This window comes from Myotis brandtii, unplaced genomic scaffold (genome assembly GCF_000412655.1).
Source record: "Myotis brandtii unplaced genomic scaffold, ASM41265v1 scaffold131, whole genome shotgun sequence".
Lineage (NCBI taxonomy): Eukaryota > Metazoa > Chordata > Mammalia > Chiroptera > Vespertilionidae > Myotis > Myotis brandtii.
The window spans coordinates 3,017,256-3,036,020 of record NW_005354632.1 but is presented as its reverse complement, the minus strand read 5'-3'; the positions used below and the strand labels follow the sequence as shown (position 1 = coordinate 3,036,020).

Here is an 18,765-nt window from a genome sequence, read left to right as displayed (position 1 = left end):
TTTATGCTACTGTGATTAGAATTGATTTGACATTTTATTTTTGGACTGTTCATTACTAGTATATAAATATGTAATTGAATTTTGTATGCAAACTTGCTGAACTTGTTTATTAGTTCTAATAGTATTTCTATGGAGTGCTTAGAATTTCCTACATGGAAAATCATGTCATCTGTGAATAAAGACAGTTTCACTTCTTCCTTTCCAACATGAATGCCTTTTATTTCTTTTTCTTTCTTGAAATGAAGTCTAGGGAGGAAAGTTGCAGATCTCCAAATTGATCTATAGGTTTAATATAATCCTTATCAAAATCCCACTAGGGATTTTGCACTGACCAGACCCTCCAGGACAATGGTGAATAGAATGGTGAGAGCATATAACCTTGCCTTGTTTCCTGATCTTAGAGAAAGTATTCATTCAGTCTTCCACCATCAAGTATGGTGTTAGCTGTGGGTTTTTTGTAGATGCTCTTTATCGGATTAAGAAAGTTCCCTTTTATGCCTACTTTGTTCAGAATTTTATTTTATTTTTTTAAAAAGCTGGATTTGTGTCAAATATTTTTTAAAATCTATTGCTCTTTATTCTATTAATGTGGTGCATTAAATTTTCAGATGCCAACCAACCTTGCATTTGTGAGGACAATCCCACTGTCATGGTCATGGAGTATAATCCTTTTTATATGTTACTGGATTAAATTTGCTAATTTTGGTTGAAGATGTTTATGTCTATATTCATGAAGAATATTGTTCTATAGTTTTCTTTTCTTATAATGTCTTTTTGTGGATTGGTATCACAAAATGAGTTGGGAAGTGTTCTTTTTTCCTTTATTTTCTGAAAAAAATTTTGTGAAATATTGATATTTCTTTCTTAAATGTTTATAACATGCCCTCTCTTTTTAATATATTTAATCTTTGTGTCCTTCACTGCCCCTAACACAGGGTTCTATTCCAAAAATATTTGGGAATGAATTGTACTATGCAAGTACATCCAAGAAATGGCTAAAATAGTATTTAAACAGTATCCTGAAGTTCAACCAAAGGTACTTTGAAAATGGGGTAATACTATGAAAAGCAATCTCACAACTACTTTTTAAAAATCTTTAAAAAAAAAAGGCTATTTATTTATTTATTTATTTTTTTTTTAGAGAGAGAGGAAGGGAGAGGGAGAGAAACATATCAATCTTGGTTGTCTCCCATATGCACCCCTACCGGGGATTGAACCCACAACTTGGGTATGTGCCCTGACCAGGAATCGAACCAGTGACCTTTCAGTGCATGGGATGATGCTCAACCAACTGAGCCACACCAGCCAGGCCTCACAACTACTTTTAAGTTTAGGAAAACTAGAATATTTACTTACTAGGTAATAGCTCCTTATCAGCAGTCTCTGTGCAGCTGGGATAAGGGTGAAATAGATGGCCTTTCTCTAATGGATATGGAATCATTCTAAAAGCTGAGGAAAAAACAAAACAAAAACATGTTGACGTTCAATTCAGACTCATATTCATCTTAATTACCTATCAAAGCTATTTTTAAGACATTTTATAGATTTTTTCACATAACATTTTCTTTTCTTTTTTAGAGACATATTCTGCTTTTCCTAAATGTGGCACCAATATAAGTACATTAAACATCTGTTCTACCAATAAACCAAATTAATATCACTGAGTTCAATCTGAACAACAAATCCTATGGAAACTCAGACAATCTCACTTAAAAAGGCTGCCTGTGAATGCAGTGAACAGTCAGAGAGATCAGGGTAACATTTGGAAAAGAATACTTACTGCCTTCCCATGTACACTGTAACAGATTAAGAGCACCTTCTATTCGCTTCCAGTGCTGAAGATGAAAGAAAGCATAGGCAACTGCTTCACTATCACCCCGTTTCTGAATGTGTTCTGGAGGTAAAATTAGACTTTTCATCTCTAGTAAGTACTAGAAAAATAACACACACACACACATGTAGACACACCACAGAAAAAAGAAAAATTATGTTAAATTCAAACATCCACAAAAATGTAAATTCTTATTTTATAAAGTCAGTTTTACTTAAAAAACAATCCATTATTAAGCTAGTTGAAATGACATTAAGGTCCTACTGATAAATGTGTATAAAATGCTTTGTAAGCAAATTCCAATGACATTATTCCTACAGGTAAAAATAAGGTGATAAATGGCTTATATGTGACCTTGCTAAATATAAAATGGAAACTTCAAGTGAAGAAATATTTACTTCAAGTGAAGAGCAAATATTTACTTTTTTCAAATACTAATTAAGTGTAAAAACTAGAAACTACAGTTTGGGCACAAGACTTTGTGGCAACATTTAATTATTTTTTTCTCATTCTCATTTTACAGGTGAAGGAACTTAATTATGAAGAAGTTCAATTGAATTTATATTCACTGAGAGCAAAGCACTTGCTTGTTAGGGAATAACAAAAAAACACTCTATTTTTTGGAACTTCCTAATGCAATGAGAAAGACAGATTTCTTAAGTTAATAATTATGACCAGACTGTGCTACATGTTTTATTAGAGGTATAAACAATGTTTACAGTAATATGGATAGGAGGTATTAATTTTTAAATTTAGTTTTTATAACTGCTTTATTGAGATATAATTTACATACTTTATAATTCATCCATTTAAAATACAAAATTCAATGGCATTTAGAATATTCACAGATATGTGCAACCATCACCTCAAAAGGGAACCCTTGTACTCTTTAGTTACCACCTTCAACTCCACCATTCCCGCTAAGCCCTGAGCAACCATGAATCTCCTTTCTGTCTCTATAGATTGTATAGGCAAATCTATACAAACAAAATCACATAATATATGGTCTTTTTGTAACTGGTTTCTTTCACTTAGCAGAATGTTTTCAAGGTGTATACATGTTACAGCGTGTATCAGTCCCTCATTCCTTTTTGTGATTGAATAATATATTCCATTGTATGCATATAATATGTTAGTTTATCCATTCATCATTTGATGGACATTTGGTAGCTTTCACCTTTAGGCTATTTGAATAATACTCCCCAAAACATCCACGTACCAGTTTTTATGTGAACATCTGTTTTTATCTCTCTTGGGTATACACCTAAGAGTGGAATTGCTGGGTCATATGGTAATTCTAGGTTTAGGAGGTATTGATTCTGCTTAAGGGGCTGAAAATAAACCTCTTGATGGAATTTGGGATTGGAGCTGATAATATATAACGTTGGATGGAATGTGGATGGGCGGATTGGGGGTGGGATGAAGAGAAGAACAGGAGGACATAGTCAAAGTACAGGACCAACTTGAGCAAAGGCACTGAGCCAAGAGAACAAGATGCACTGGAGGGATTAGTGAGTATGCTTGTTAAAGAAGCTAGAGCCTGTGAGTTCTTATTCATAGATGAAATTAAATCCCACCTTAAATTCTTGAAAAAAACGTTTGCCTTAATATTATAATCCATAACAAAAGCAGTATAATCACAGTTATCATACTAATAAACTTATTACACTAATTACATGAAGATACAAAATTAATCACTTGTACATAAAGTGGTTATTTATATAAAGTGGTCAACTGAAAACAAACTCTTTTAGTTAGCTAAATACTTTCTGCAAACACTTCCCCTACTAAAACAGGTTTGAAATCACCTCTTTAGTTTTAAATAACTTGATACTAAGTTATGTGTATAAGGTCCAAACCACATTAACTTCTGTTATAAAATAAAGAGAAACATGCCAGAGGTGTCTCAAAATATATATTCTCACATTTCAAAATCTAAATTCCTCAGACTGTTACACAAACTAATGAGAAAAACAACATAAATTAAGTAGTTGAATTTGTGAAACTCACTTTGTAAAACTGCTACAAGCAGGAAGAATCTTAAAAACAAAAAAGTGCAGCTGTTTCAAAATTTAAGCCTTAAGTTATTAATCAATATATATGTATACATAATATTAATATATCTAAATAATTTTCTTATATTGTGTTTCTTATAATGTGTTTTCCAACACTTACTGAGCTTAATGCCTATCTTTAATGACTCTTACTACTATATCTCAATATAGCTGAAACTTTAAAGAAAGAATAATTACTCTTAGTCTTGATGTAGCTGGCCCCCTCCTCAAAGTGTAAGAATGCAATTTGCTCATCAATTTACTTTAGCAGATGTCACAAGCTATGAGATTATTTACTAATCCAGTTTGGGGACTTAACATTTCCCATTCAGTTTCTTAAAGGAATGCAGCAGAGGTTGTGTCCTGGTCAAGCAAAGCCCATTTGCTGCCTGGTTGGGTTTTCTCCCCTTAGAGCCCTGGGCCTATATTCAAGAGGGTACTATTCTTCCTAATCCTCTCTAATCCTTGCCCATTTTTTTAAAACACAGTAAAAGATCACTCGCACCAGGCAGCTGTGGGAAAATGGACTCAAATAGCTGACCTCTGACATGACTGCTTATGCTCTTTGTAAGTGCACAGGGAGCTTCTTCAGTAGGAAGCAAAGAAAATGAGGCAACCACAGTGACGTCTCCATCATAAAAGAGAGTATCTCATTTTCAGAAGAAAATTGCTTAATACTTAAACCAACTTATTTCTATTAAAATTCTGCCTCATTTTACAGATAGAGACAAAATATACCAAATTATTTTCACTGAGTTTTAGAATCCTGAAGTTTTAAACTAACTGTCTTTATAGCCACTTAGCAAGAAAATACTTTTTGAACAGCAACTATAATGTATATTTTCACTGTTTAATAATCTAAGTGACAATTTGGATAGTAATCAAACACACATGGCATGCTTACTAGAAAATGATACTTCAGGAGTTTATATAAAATCTTTGTCATTAAAAAGTCTTCCTTATGCTACCTTATTTTTTTATTATGATGTCTTGCCTACTACCAAATGTCCTTTCCAATTTGACTTTAAAACAAAGAAAACCTTACTTTTCAGTTTCCAATAAGGCACTAAAATAAAATTTCACCCTCAAAATATAAGGAAAATTTCTGGTTCAAGGAAAATATATTTAAAGAAGGAAATTATAGGATTATGACTTATTTTATCTTCTTCACAAACTGCTACTCAGGAATTTCTGCTAAGGGGGAGACATACAGACAAAAAGAAAAGGTATGATTATGGTACTAAAAGAACAGAGAGGAGAGAGCCATTATCTCTGCTTGGGAAAAATGAGAAAGATGCTTCTATAAAGGAGGCCACAGATAAGCAGGGTTTTGAAGAATAAGAAACCTGATGATAGAGAAGAGATGGGGCATATGTACAAAGATAGGGAGATATGATAAGACATGACCAATCCAGGAAGTAGTGATGCTGGAGATAAGGAACAAGGCAGATGTGGCAAGGAGTAAGGCTGGAGATAGACAATGGGCCCAGACTGTGAAGGGCTTCTGTATGCAATATTTAAGGGATTGGTCCTTATCTTATAGGGGGTGATGGGGAACAAGCAGAGCTCTTTAGCAGAGTAAGATTTGCTGTTTAAGTAGATAACTTTGGCAATAACCAGAGTGGAGAGGGGTTGATGGCAGGGAGACCAGTGAGGAATCTGTTTTTGTTGTTGTTGTTGTTAATCCTCACCCAAGGATATGTTTTCCAATGATTTTTAGAAAGAGTGGAAGGGAGGGAGGAGGAGAGAGAAACATTTTTGTGAGTAGTCAGGGAACAAATCTGCAACCCAGGTTCGTGCTCTTGACTGGGAATCAAACCTGCAACTCTTGGGTGTGCAGGCCAATGCTCTACCATTGAGCAACATTGGCCAGGGTGAAGAATCTGTTTTAAGAGTCCAAGCAAAAGACGGTAAATAGCCCTGACCAGTTTGGCTCAGTGGATAGAGCGTTGGCCTGCAGACTGAAGGGTCCAGGGTTCAATTCTGGTCAAGGTCATGTACCTTGGTTGTGGGCACATCCCCAGTAGGGAGTGTGCAGGAGGCAGCTGATTGATTTTTTCTCTCTCATTGATGTTTCTAACTCTCTATGCCTCTCCTTTCCTCTCTGTAAAAAAATCAATAAAATACATTTTTTAAAAAGACAGTAAATATCTATAATAATAAAAGCATAATATGCTAATTAGACTTGCATGAATTTCGTGCATCGGGCCTCTAGTATCTATGTATTTAGAATGCTTAGAAAATATCTGGCAATAAATAAACCAAACAGAAACTGTGGTTACTTACTTAAGAGAAGTAGAATTGGGAGGGAAAAACAGGAAAAATTTTACTTTACAAACTTTTGATTTTTTTTGTAAAATGTGCTCATTACTTTATAATAATAATAATAATAATAATAATAATAATAATTTTTTAAAGAATAGGCAGTGAAGGTGCAAGATGGTGACCATGGGGGTGGAGTAGATGGCTAAATCTGAAAGACATTTCAAAGGTTACAATACAAGTTGGTAATTTGGAAAGGGCAGAAGTAAAGTTTAATGAAGAGAAAAGGATAATGAAGTATTAAATTAGGATATTTAACTAAGAAAAGACAAGTAAGATGAAGAAGAGACTTAAATTTTTAAAAATTCAGTTGCAGACACATTAAAGTATCTGAAATACCTATTAGATATCCAGTTAAAATTTTTCATAACTAGACAGAAATGCAAGTCTATAGATGGGGAAGCCAGAGTTAAAAGATACAGATTTGGAAATTATCAATAAATAAAATAGAGTTGGGGACATAATCCAAGGGCGGTACCTAGTATGTGCTACAGGACCTTACGTATTACCTCCAAATCACCTTATGGTTATATATAGAATAAATCAGAAACTGCTTGGAACAATTTTAACTAGTATTAAACTATGGACAATATAATATACTCAAATAACTACTCATGCCTCTTGCTCTTCACTAAAAATATAAAAAATTAAGGCTACCTTGGAAGCTATAAAAAACACATAACGATGTATGGTCTGATGGTTTCTCTTATAACTCTAAAACCATGCCTTTGCTTATACTCAAATTCACTTTAATTTTGAATTGCTTTGATCTTTATAATTTATCTTTAGATTACTTTGTTTCTACTACTTTGTAAATCTTACAACAGCTTTTGACCAAAAGCAATATAATTCTGACCTGAAGTAATGATAATGCTTTATAATCTTCCTCTTAAAAGCAGGTTAAAGAAAAATCTCTCTGAAGGCATCTGAAATTAAGGTACTTTGGCCTTGATCAGTCATGCACACCAAGAACCAATTTATCTCTGCAATTAGTTTTCTCAGTGCACATTCTATGAGATTGGACAGGCAGGCCGAATGCATAAAGTCCACATGGGTGTGTATTAGGGGGGAGACTAGGGACGGTTCCCATATAGAAAGTAAACAAATTCTCTATTAATAAACTGAAAACAGAATACTACCTAACAGCCTCAGGAGCAAAGGAAAGTGATCTTTTACTGGAAGGAGATGGAAGGGAGGCTAGAGAGGACATTAGCCGCAGGAAAACTCCTTTCCACATGGTCCTACAGAGCAGCATCTCAGTGGGTGAGCATTTCACTTCTCAACTCTTTCACCTAGGCCACAGTATGGCCTCCCTGTTTTCTAACTTTGGGTCCTAGACTTCAACACCACTTCCCCATTTCTCCTTTTACTACTGCTATGCCACTCAGAATCTCAATAAGGTGCCTGATTCCCTCTTATCTTTTAAATATGCTGCTATAATATAGGTAGTTTGGCCAATGAAATGTAAGCCTGCTGCTAAAGAGCTAGTATTTTCTATGATGAATGGGACAAGTGTCATCCTACAGCAGTGATGGCGAACCTATGACACGCAAACTCATTTTTTTGGTTGATTTTTCTTTGTTAAATGGCATTTAAATATATAAAATAAATATCAAAAATATAAATCTTTGTTTTACTATGGTTGCAAATATCAAAAAATTTCTATATGTGACACGGTACCAGAGTTAAGTTAGGGTTTTTCAAAATGCTGACACGCCGAGCTCAAAAGGTTTGCCATCACTGTCCTACAGGCTTCAATTTCTTATCAACCAGACACATGGAGTGTCATACTAAGAACAATTACATCAAAGAGTAGCTCACTAACATTCATGGATTTAATGTTTTCAATTTCAATCATCTGGCTATCTCTAAACATCCATGACTTATAAAGCCAACATTTTGCTAGGGCACAAATTTGAATCACAAGGCTTGTGTACACGTGTGAGTAACTTACCTAATGAATAGCCCTCGCTGGCTCTCCAACATCCACATCTCAGCAAGTTCCTGACCCAGCCTCATGTTTACATTTCATGGGTGAAATTGCATGATGTGATTGTATTTTTAACTATGGAGATTCACAATGGTTTTAGACCATACTAAGCAAGAACCTCGATGGCCTACTGTAATAAAAATGCTAAAGAATACCTTCTATATTAAAAAACAAATTTTAAAAAATGTACAAAGGACCTGAATAGACATTTATCCAAAAAAGATACACAAATGGACAATAAGCACATTAAAAGATGTTGGGGGGGGGGGGGGGGGGGGCTAAAAAAAAAAGTAAAAAAAAGAAATAAAAGATGTTAAACATCATTAATCATTAAAGAAATGCAAACCAAAACCACAATGAGATACCACTTCACACCTCCTGGGATAACTATAATAAAAGGACAGACAATAACAAGTGTTGACACAAATGCACAGAAATTAGAGCCTCCCTCACACATTGCTGGTCGAAAGGTAAAACAGCACAACCACTTTGGAAAACAGTTTGGCCGTCTCTCAAAAAGTTAAACATATAATTACCATATGATCTGTCAATTCCGCTCCTAGGTATATATACGAGAGAAGTGAAACCATATGTTCGTGTAAAAACTTGCACCTGAATATTCATAGCAGCATTATTCATAATAGCCAAATAGTGGAACCAACCCAATTGTCCATCAATTGATAAATGGAAAAATAAAATGTGGTATATTCATACAATGGAATATTATTCAGACATAAAAAGAAATGAAGTATTGATACATGGCACGCTATATTGTGCTAAGTGGAAGTCAGACATGGAAGGCCACATATTGTATGATTCCAAATCCATAGAGACAGAAAGTAGATTAGTGGTTGCCAATGATTGGAGGAGGGAGGAATGGGGAGTAACTGATAATAGGTTCAGGGTTTCTTTTTGGGGTAGTGAAAATGATCTAGAATTAGATAGTGGCGATAATCATACAACCTTGTGAAGATAGTAAAAACCTCTGAAATATGTACTTTAAATAGGTGAGTTTTGTCATATGTGAATTATCTCAATTAAAAGAACACTTTTTATAAAAGTCCTTGATGGTGGGATAATACAGAATATGAGAAATCAGAATGACTGAAATAGAATGCTGTGAAATCATTGAAAGATATGAAAGATTTTCTATTGTAAAATAAAAAATCTGACCATTTCTATAGTTGCTTAAAGATAAACAATCCCTTTTTTGTTTGGTGACTAAAAAAGAAAATGTTTGCTGAACCAAAGCCATAGTTAGGTAATGAAGAACAAGTCAAAAACCATGAAAATATACTGTTCTAATTTTTAACTATTACTATTATAGTTACTGTACACTGAAATTCACTCAGTAGATTAAAAAAATCTGTACAGGCAATCAATATTAATGAAATATCTAAAGCAAATTCATAGCCTGAAGAGATTTATGTGATCTTTCTCTATTGCACATCTAATAGTTTCCAGCTTTAACAAATTGCATAGCTCTAGACCTACAGCCTTTCTGTTGTAGTTATGTGGAAAGTTGCCAAAAAAATGTTTCCTGCTAAAACAGCTTTATCCTTTGTCATTTTACTGGTAAGATTCATATAACATTTGACAAATTTGCATAATAAATTTGTAAGATTAAAAGATTTAATATATATATTTGAATGTCACTGTTTGTTAAGTTAAATAAATTATGACCCACAGTTGAAGTTTGAAGATAAAACCCATAAAGCCTTTATGTTTGCTTGGCTGTAGCTGGGAGTTAGGAATAGAGACCATAAGGGGGGTTGGAGGCGGGGAAAGAACCTTTACATACTTCATCACTTGTAAAATCCTAACAAACACAGACAGCCACAAATTCCAGAGCTCTTCTAGTTCATATAACACTAGTGTTATTTAAGTGGGATATTATCCTGTTTGATAACAGCCTGCTTAAAATGTCTATCCACAAACAATAATGTAAGGTGATACTTAGCTGGATATTTTAATAGAGTTGAATTGTCAACTGGCTGTGACATAAAGTTGGGGGGGAAACAGGTAAATTTCTACCTATAAATAAAAATGATTTTAAATTATATACACATTATATATTTTTATATATGTGTACATATATATTTAACAGTTTTATTGAGGTATATTTCACATATAACAAGATCACCATGTAAGTATAGTATATATAGTTCAATGATTTTTAGTAATTTATACAGTTGTGTAACTATCACCACAAAAAGTTCCCTTGTTCCTGTTTGCAATCAATCCCCACTCCCACCGCCAGTCCCAGGGAACCAGTGATCTGCTTTTTTGTTTCTACATGTTCACCTGTTCTAGAAATTGCATATAATAGAATCATACAATATGTTGTGTCTGATTTCCTTTATTTGAGGTTTATCTATTTTTGTATGTATTTATATTTTGTTCCTTTTCAATGCTAAGAAGTATTCCATTTTATGGATATATCACAATTCATTTATTTATTCACCTGTGTGGATTATTTCAAATTTTTGGATCTTGTGAACAATACTGCTATGAACAATTGCATACAAGTCTTTGTATAAAAATATGTGTTCATTGCTCTTGTGTAGATACCTAGGAATGGAATTGATAAGTCATACAGTAAGTACATATGTTTAGCTGCAAAATTGTTTTCCAAAGTAGTCATACTATTTTACATGTACAGCAGCAATGTATGAAGTTTCTCCACATTCCTGCCAACAGCTAGTATTGCCAGTCTTTGATAATATGGGCATTCTAGTGGGTATCAAGTATATCATACTGTGGTTTTAATTTGTATTTCTCAATGGCCAATAATGCCGAGTATCTTTTAATGTGCCTATTAGCTATTCATGTGTTTTCTTCAGTAAAATGACTATTTATATCATTTGCCAAAAATATTTTTTAAAATATATTTTTATTGATTTTCAGAGAAGAAGGGAAAGAGGGAGAGAGAGAAACATCAGTGATGAGAGAGAATCATTGATCGGCTGCCTCCGGATGCCCCCTACTGGGGATTAAGCCTGCAACCCAGGTATGTGCCTTTGATCAGAATCAAACCCAGGACCCTTCAGTCCACAGGCCAATGCTATATGCACTGAGCCAAACTGGCTAAGGCCCAGAAAGATTTTTTAATACTGCTTGTATCAGCCAGGGAAATGCTCCAAAACACAATTGAGATCTGTTGCACTGGGGAACTTATTTTCTACCCCCATTATTGACTCCTGGCTTCCATCAGCCAAGCTTACCTTGGCATGGTTTGGATTCAAGAGCTAATTAATTCTGTGCTGGTAGCAAAGAGTTCATATTGAGATGATTTTTAAAAATACTTTTTTATTGATTTCAGAGAGGAAGGGAGAGGCAGAGAGAAACATCAATGATGAGAGAGAATCATTGATTGGCTGTCTCCTGCATGCCTCACATTGGGGATTGAGCCCGCAACCTGGACGTGGACCCGGTCGGGGAATCGAACCACTGTGACCTCCTGGTTCATAGGTGAACATTCAACCACTGAGCCACACCAGCTGGGCTTGAGATGATTTTTAATACCCAGCAGATTATCTTTCTTTATGCTGTATCTCTTATATTGCATGTTACTTTTGGTATCAGCTTTATTCTTTGCCCAGTATACTGGTATGATAGTTCTGCTGATGTTTTATTGTTTATTGGTGAACATAACTTCATTAAGAGTTTTTGGAAAACTTGTCAAACTCAAATGAATAAGTCTTCTTCATAACCCATTTGGAATTATTCTTAATAAAGTGCTAAAATATGTAAAAAATATTTTGAACTAAATTATGCAAAAATATACATAGTAAGCAGTTAAACTGTGCTTTGAAAGAGATTTACAGACTTAAATAAAATATATTAGTAAGAACAAATGCTGAATATTGATGAATTAAATACCTGTGTAAGAAGATACAGGAAATAAAAAATAATAAAATAGGGCCAAAGAAAGTTGAAGGAGGTCATAAAGAGTAGAAATGAATGAACCAGAAACAAATAGTAGAGAGAAACAACAAAGCCAGAGCTCAGTTCTTTGCTCCTAATAAAATGGATAGATCCCTGGAGAATCTGGTTGAGGAAAAAAATAGGTAACTAGTGTTAAGAGTAAAAGTGGATATTATAACTAATCCCACAAATATTAACAAGGTAATAAAAGGATTTTATGAAAATTCATGCCAATGAATTTAAAAATTTTGATGAGGTAAATTTCTAGAAAAATACAACTCACCAAAACCAACACAAAAAAGAAATAAGAAATTTAAATAGTTATAGAATGGTTGAAGAAACTGAATTTGTAATTAAACCATTAAACTAAATAAATAAAATTTATAATAAAAATCCTTCTCAATCAGATGGTTTTATCAGCTAATTCTACCAGTTGTTTAAGGCAGAAATAATTTTAATTTTACACGAATTATTCCACAGAATAAAAAGAAGAGGGACCATTCCTTGTTTTATACAGCCAACAACAACAACAAAAAGTATAAACCAAAAATATAAGAAAAGAAGGAAATGAACACAATTAAAGTCAGAATAATGGGTAACTTTAGGTAAGAGCGAAGAAGTAATTTGGAAGGGCAGTCAGGTAGGCTTCTGGGGCCTGGCAGTGTTGTTTCTTAACGTAAGAGGTAGTTTCCACTAATTTGCTTTATAATAAATCATTAAGATGCACATTTCTGTGCATAAACTTTGCTGTATGTGTATTATAATTCATAATAAAAATTTTATTTAAATGTATGGGACCAGTATCACTTAGTAAGAGAGTAATATAAATATTTGTTGACTCTCATTCTTAGATTTCAGTAGTTTTCTTGACTCTATCTTTACTCACTCTAACAGATTTACAACTTTCATTTCTTGGAGATAATTTTTTAGAGATTAATCTCTTTAATGTTTATTAGCCTCCAAATTCTATCAACATACATTATACTGAAATAAGTCATTATAATTCACATTTTCTCATAAATACATCTACTGAATATTCTATACTGCCTAACAAGGGACATTGTTTTTAAAACCCAAAATTTAATTATGGGTGATAACACACAGAGATTAACCAATAATCTGTATGTCTGCAAAGTGCATATTATAAAGACAAATGAGATGGGACCAAATAAACATCAACTCAGCAGTTTTTCTGGGGACTTGTACAATCTATTTCCTATCATTGATCACTTTAATCTATTTGTTTTCAGTCTTTGTCTGTTCAGCCATAGTTCAAAACCCAGGCATCTGTTTAGATGTAAAAAGCTCTCACAGTAATAGGAAATTTGATTTAATGATCTAAAAAATGAATGATCTTTAAGACCAAGCCATTTTACTTCTTTAAAACTATACTAGAAGGAACAGCTAAGTGAATTTCAAATTCTATTTTGACAGCAATTACAAAGCCTATAGTGAACTACTGTTCCTACCCGCCTTTCTCAGCAACTTTTAACATCTCCTTTAAGGTGAATAATAAGCATCAAAATATAGTGGACTAAAACAATTCCAACTCAAATTATGGAGACGAAAAACCAAAACTTTGGTCTGTACACTGTCCTGAGTTTGATAAACTTAAATAAAAGTAATATTTTTATCATCAAGTTTCTCACTTTTGGAACATGAGGATTAAATTCCACAGCTCTATGAATTGCTTCCACAGCATTAATTTCCGCTGTGCTTAAACCTCGTCTGGAGGCTGTTTCTGGAGAGAATCTGTAAGAAAACCACAAAATTAAGAAATGAATAATAAAAAAAATATGGATTTAGATCATAATCTAATCAGAGTTTCTGGTGATGATCAAAGACAAAACCAAATAACTACTAAACATCAAATTAAAGCCTTGGTCCAACATATAATAAAGGCAGCATAAGAAATGGAAACCTTCAAATTTAGGTAACGAAAGACTTCAGAAGAAGATCATTTAAGGCACACTTTGGGAAAGAGAATAAAATATGAAAGGCTACATGGGGATATCCAGAGAATCTCCCAAAACAGAAGTACATTCTTATCAAATTTTCACGAAAAGGAAACAGACTGTGAATACTCCATTTTAATTCATGTAAATAGTAATCTAAAGTAACCAACCTTTTGGTTGGTTTCTGAATATCTTATTTGTGGAATAAAGTGAAATTCGTTAAAGGCAGCCACAAATGCAAGGAATACAGAACAATTCAGAATTATAATCTCAGAACAGAGAGTAAGAAATTGTTTCCCCTATCACACATCTTATCATTATCATCATAGCTACTGTGTACTATACTAGTATGTACTTTCTGTCTAGCATTGTTTTAGTCATTTAGCACATGTAATCCTCACAGAACCACCCTACAGTACTATTATTCTTATTTTACAGATGAGGAAGAGTCTCAAACTGATTAACTTGCCCAAAGATCCACACCTGGCATATAGTAGACTTGAATATGAGCCCAGGTTTACTTCAGCTCTAAGAAAGGTTTACTTTGCTCTTTCCACTACACATAGTCAGAAGTCTCAGAGTCTCCTAAGATCAAGGTTATTCAGAAGGAAGTAGAAAGGAAAGTGAGCATTGCTCGAAGTCAGTGGATGGCAAACATAATACTGAGTTCAGCAGTCTTTCTAAATTACTGTAGTTCCCATAACTACTTACTTATCTGAAACAGTCCTTGTCTTCAACAGTGCTGCTGTATAACAGATTGCTGCTGACTTTGGAAGGCTTATATCTGTAATAATAATTTTCAGTTTAGGTAAGAATTACCAAAAATATCTCAAGACAATTTTTAATAAAAATAATTCATATGACAAATTCAACAGCTATAATATACTAGTAGTACTAGAAGCATGTGGACATGTAGTTAGAAGACCTGAGTTCGAATCTTGATGCTACTATTTACTAGCTATGCATTCTTGAACTAGCAATTTTTTTTTAGTGTTGCTGTCACACTTTAATTCAGAAGTCAGTATAAAAGTTTAATACATGTAGCGAATTGCAGTGAGATAGGAGTAGGTTTTGTTTTTCTATAAGCAACTTCTTTAACCTCAGTTTTCTCTTCTCAAAATAGAAAAATGGTACTTTTCTGGAAGAAGTTAAATTAACTTATGTCTGTGAAAGCCCTCAGCATAGTGGTAAAAAGTACTCAACAAATGTTTATAATAATCTGCTTTCAAAATATACTATTCAGGGGGAAAGGCATAGTATAGCTGGAACTACTATGTAAAAACTCTACCTATTCAGATAGAAAAACTAAGATTCAAAAAACAATAGAAATATTTAAATACAGGTAATACAACCATGGGTGATTTTAATTTTTTCTTCTCCCCATGATTTTACATTTTCTACATTTTCTTAATTGCTATAAAATAAAAGATTAATTTGGAACTATAATAAAATTAATTATATAAATATTTCCTAAAGAATGCACAAAATAGAAAATCAATTGTGATACACTTCATAAACAAAACAAAGGATAAAAATTCATTTGATAAACAATAAAATAAAATAAAACAAAAATTCATTTGATGACATCAATAGATGTAGAAAAAGCATTAAAAAGATTCAACATCTATTTATGATAAAAACTCTCAGCAAAGTGGGGATAAAGAGAACACACCTCCAAATATTAAGGCTATATATGAAAACTACAGCTAACATCATAATAACAAAGCGTTGGAAGCTTTTTCTTCCTCTAAGATTGAGAATAAGGCAAAGATGTCCACTTTCACTACACGTATCTATAATAATAAAAGCATAATATGCTAATTAGACCGGACAGCTGAACGACCTTTCAGACATCCTTCTGGACGACCTTCTGGACGAAGCCGGGGCTGCGAGGGCAGAGGCAAGCCGCCGTGGCTGCGAGGGCTGAGCCCCTTGCACGAATTTCGTGCATCAGGCCTCTAGTTCAACATAATTCAACATAATATTGGAAGTTCTAGTCACAGCAATCAGACAGAAAGAGAAATAAAAAGAAAATTGGAAAGGAAAATGTAAAAATGTCACTATTTGCAAATGACATGATACCCTAAAGATTCCACCAAAAATACATTAAAACTAATAAATGAAGTCAGTAAAATCTGAGAATGCAAAATTAATATTCAGAAATCTATTGCATTTTTACACACTAGTAACAAACTATCAGAAAGAGAAATTAAGAACACAAGCCTAATTATAATTGCATCAAAAAGAATAAAATACTGCCTGGCCGGTATGGCTCAGTGGTTGAGCATTGACCCATGAACCAGGAGGTCATGATTCGATTCCCGGTCAGAGCACATGCCTGGGTTGTAGGCTTGATCCCCAGTGGGGGCATGTAGAAGGCAGCCGATCGATGATGTTTCTCTCTCATCGATGTTTTTAACTTTCTATTCCTATCCCTTTCTCTTTCTCTAAAAATCAATAAGAACACATTTAAAAAAAAAATAGAATAAAATACATAGTAATAAATTTAACCAAAGAGATAAAAGATCTCTGCTATTAAAACTATAAGACATTGATGAAAGAAATTGAAGAAGACACAAATAAATGGAAGGATATACCATGCTCATGGATTGGAAGAATTAATATTGTCAAAATCCATATCACCCAAAGCAATCTATGGATTTAATGCAATCCCTATCAAAATACCAATGGCATTTTTCATAGAACTAGAACAAATAATCCTAAAATTTATGTGGAACCATACAAAAAACACATAGCCAAAGCAATCTTGAGGGGAAAAAAACAAAGTTGGAGGTATTATGCTACCTAAATTCAAAATATATTACAAAGCTATAATAATCAAAACAGTATGGTCTTGGGTGGCACAAAACAGATCAATGGAGCAGAATAGAGAGCCCAGAAATAAACCCAAGCTTATATGGTCAAATTAATCTATGACAAAGGAGGCAAGAATATACAATGGGGTAAAGACAATAGTATTGGAAAAACTAGGCAGATACATGCAATAAAATGAAACCAGACTACTTATACCATATACAAAAATAAACTCAAAATTGATTAAAGACCTAAAACCATAAAACTCCTAAAAGGAAATATAGCCAATAAACTCTTTGACAATGGACTTACTACTATTTTTTTAAATATATCTCCGAGGGCAAATAAATAAAAGCAAAAGTAGACAAATGAGACTACATCAAACTAAAAAGCTTTTGTACCACAAAGGAAACCATCTACAAAACAAAAAAGCAAACTAGTGACTGAGAGATCTTTAAAAAAGATATCTCTGATAAAGGGTTAATATCCAAAATATATAAAGAACTCATACAACTCAACATCAAAAAAAACAATTCGATTAAAAAATGGGCAGAGGGCCTAAGTAGACATTTCTCCAAAGAAGACATACAGATGGCCAACAAACACGTGAAAAGATGCTCAACATCACTAATAATCAGCAAAATGCAAATCAAACCACAATGATATATCACTTCACATCCGCCAGAATGGCTATTATCAAAAAGACAACAAAGAATACATGTTGGAGAGAAGGTGGAAAAAAAGAAGCCGAGGGACTGTAAACTGGTATAGCCACTATGGAAAACAGTATGGATGTTCCTCAAAAAATTAAAAACAGAACTACCATATGACCCAGCAATCCAACTTCTGGGTATTTATTCAAAGAAATCCAAAACACTAATTCAAAAAGATATGCACCCCTATGTTCACTGCAGCATTATTTACAAGAGCCAAGATATGGAAGCAACCTAAGTGTCCACTAATAGACAAATGGATAAAGATGTCATACATAGTATCTACACTAATAAAAGAGAAATATGCAAATTGATGTCACTCTGCTATGCCCACCAGCCAATCAGGATAAGTATGCAAATTAACCCAACAAAGATAGCAATTAATGTGCATAATCAGGCGCTGAGCGAAGACTGAAGATGACTGAAGATGGCAGTGGCCATGGAGCTGGGGCGAGCAGGAGGCTTGGGTTGCTCCTGGCAACGGAGGAAGCCAAGCTTCCAGCCCGCCCTGGACTCTACTCAAGGAGTGGCCCCCGGCGACCCAGGCTTCCAGCCAGCCCTGGCCTCCGCTCGAGGAGCTGGGAGCAGCCAGAGCAGAGAAGCCAAGCCTCGCTGCTGCGGCTGGATCAAAGGCCTGGGTCCTGGGTGCTGGAGGAAAACCGGTGCCGGCAGCCAAGGGAAGGAAGGCCTATTGTGCGAATCTTTGTGCAACAGGCCACTAGTATACAATAAAATATTATTTGGCCATAAAAAAAGAAAGAAATTTTGCCATTTGCTACAACATGGATGGACCTAGAGTATTATCATAAATGAAATAAGGCATAGTGAGAAAGTCAAATACTATATGATTTCACTTATATGTGAAATCTAAAAAACAAAATAAATGAACCAACAAAAACACAGAAATAACCAGATAGATACAGAGAACAAACTAATGGTTGCCAAATGGGAGGGGGTTAGGGAAAATGAGAGGAAAAAGTGAAGGGGATTAACAAGTATCAACTGCCAGTTATAAAATTAGTCTTGGAGATGTAAAGTACAGCATAGGAAATATCTATATATATATAAAAGCCAAGCGACCGAAAGGACAGAATGACGAGTCGCTATGACGTGCACTGCGACGGCCAACCGGCCCAATTGGCCCCAATCAGCAACCCTG

The 18,765-nt window shown here is 34.1% G+C and overlaps 1 protein-coding gene across 10 annotated transcripts in view; it reads right to left on the bottom strand.

Moving 5' to 3' along the window:
• The window catches only part of ST7L (suppression of tumorigenicity 7 like), a 136,289-nt gene that overhangs the window by 87,773 nt on the left and 29,751 nt on the right, over window positions 1-18,765 (bottom strand). For all 10 annotated transcript variants that reach the window (XM_005860001.2, XM_005860003.2, XM_005860002.2 and 7 more), the window contains 4 exons: window positions 14,791-14,863; window positions 13,774-13,876; window positions 1,781-1,931; window positions 1,357-1,449 (listed from right to left, as the gene is read on the bottom strand). In XM_005860001.2, the coding sequence (XP_005860063.1) occupies window positions 1,357-1,449; window positions 1,781-1,931; window positions 13,774-13,876; window positions 14,791-14,863 (420 nt within the window). The remainder of the gene's footprint in view (window positions 1-1,356; window positions 1,450-1,780; window positions 1,932-13,773; window positions 13,877-14,790; window positions 14,864-18,765) is intronic.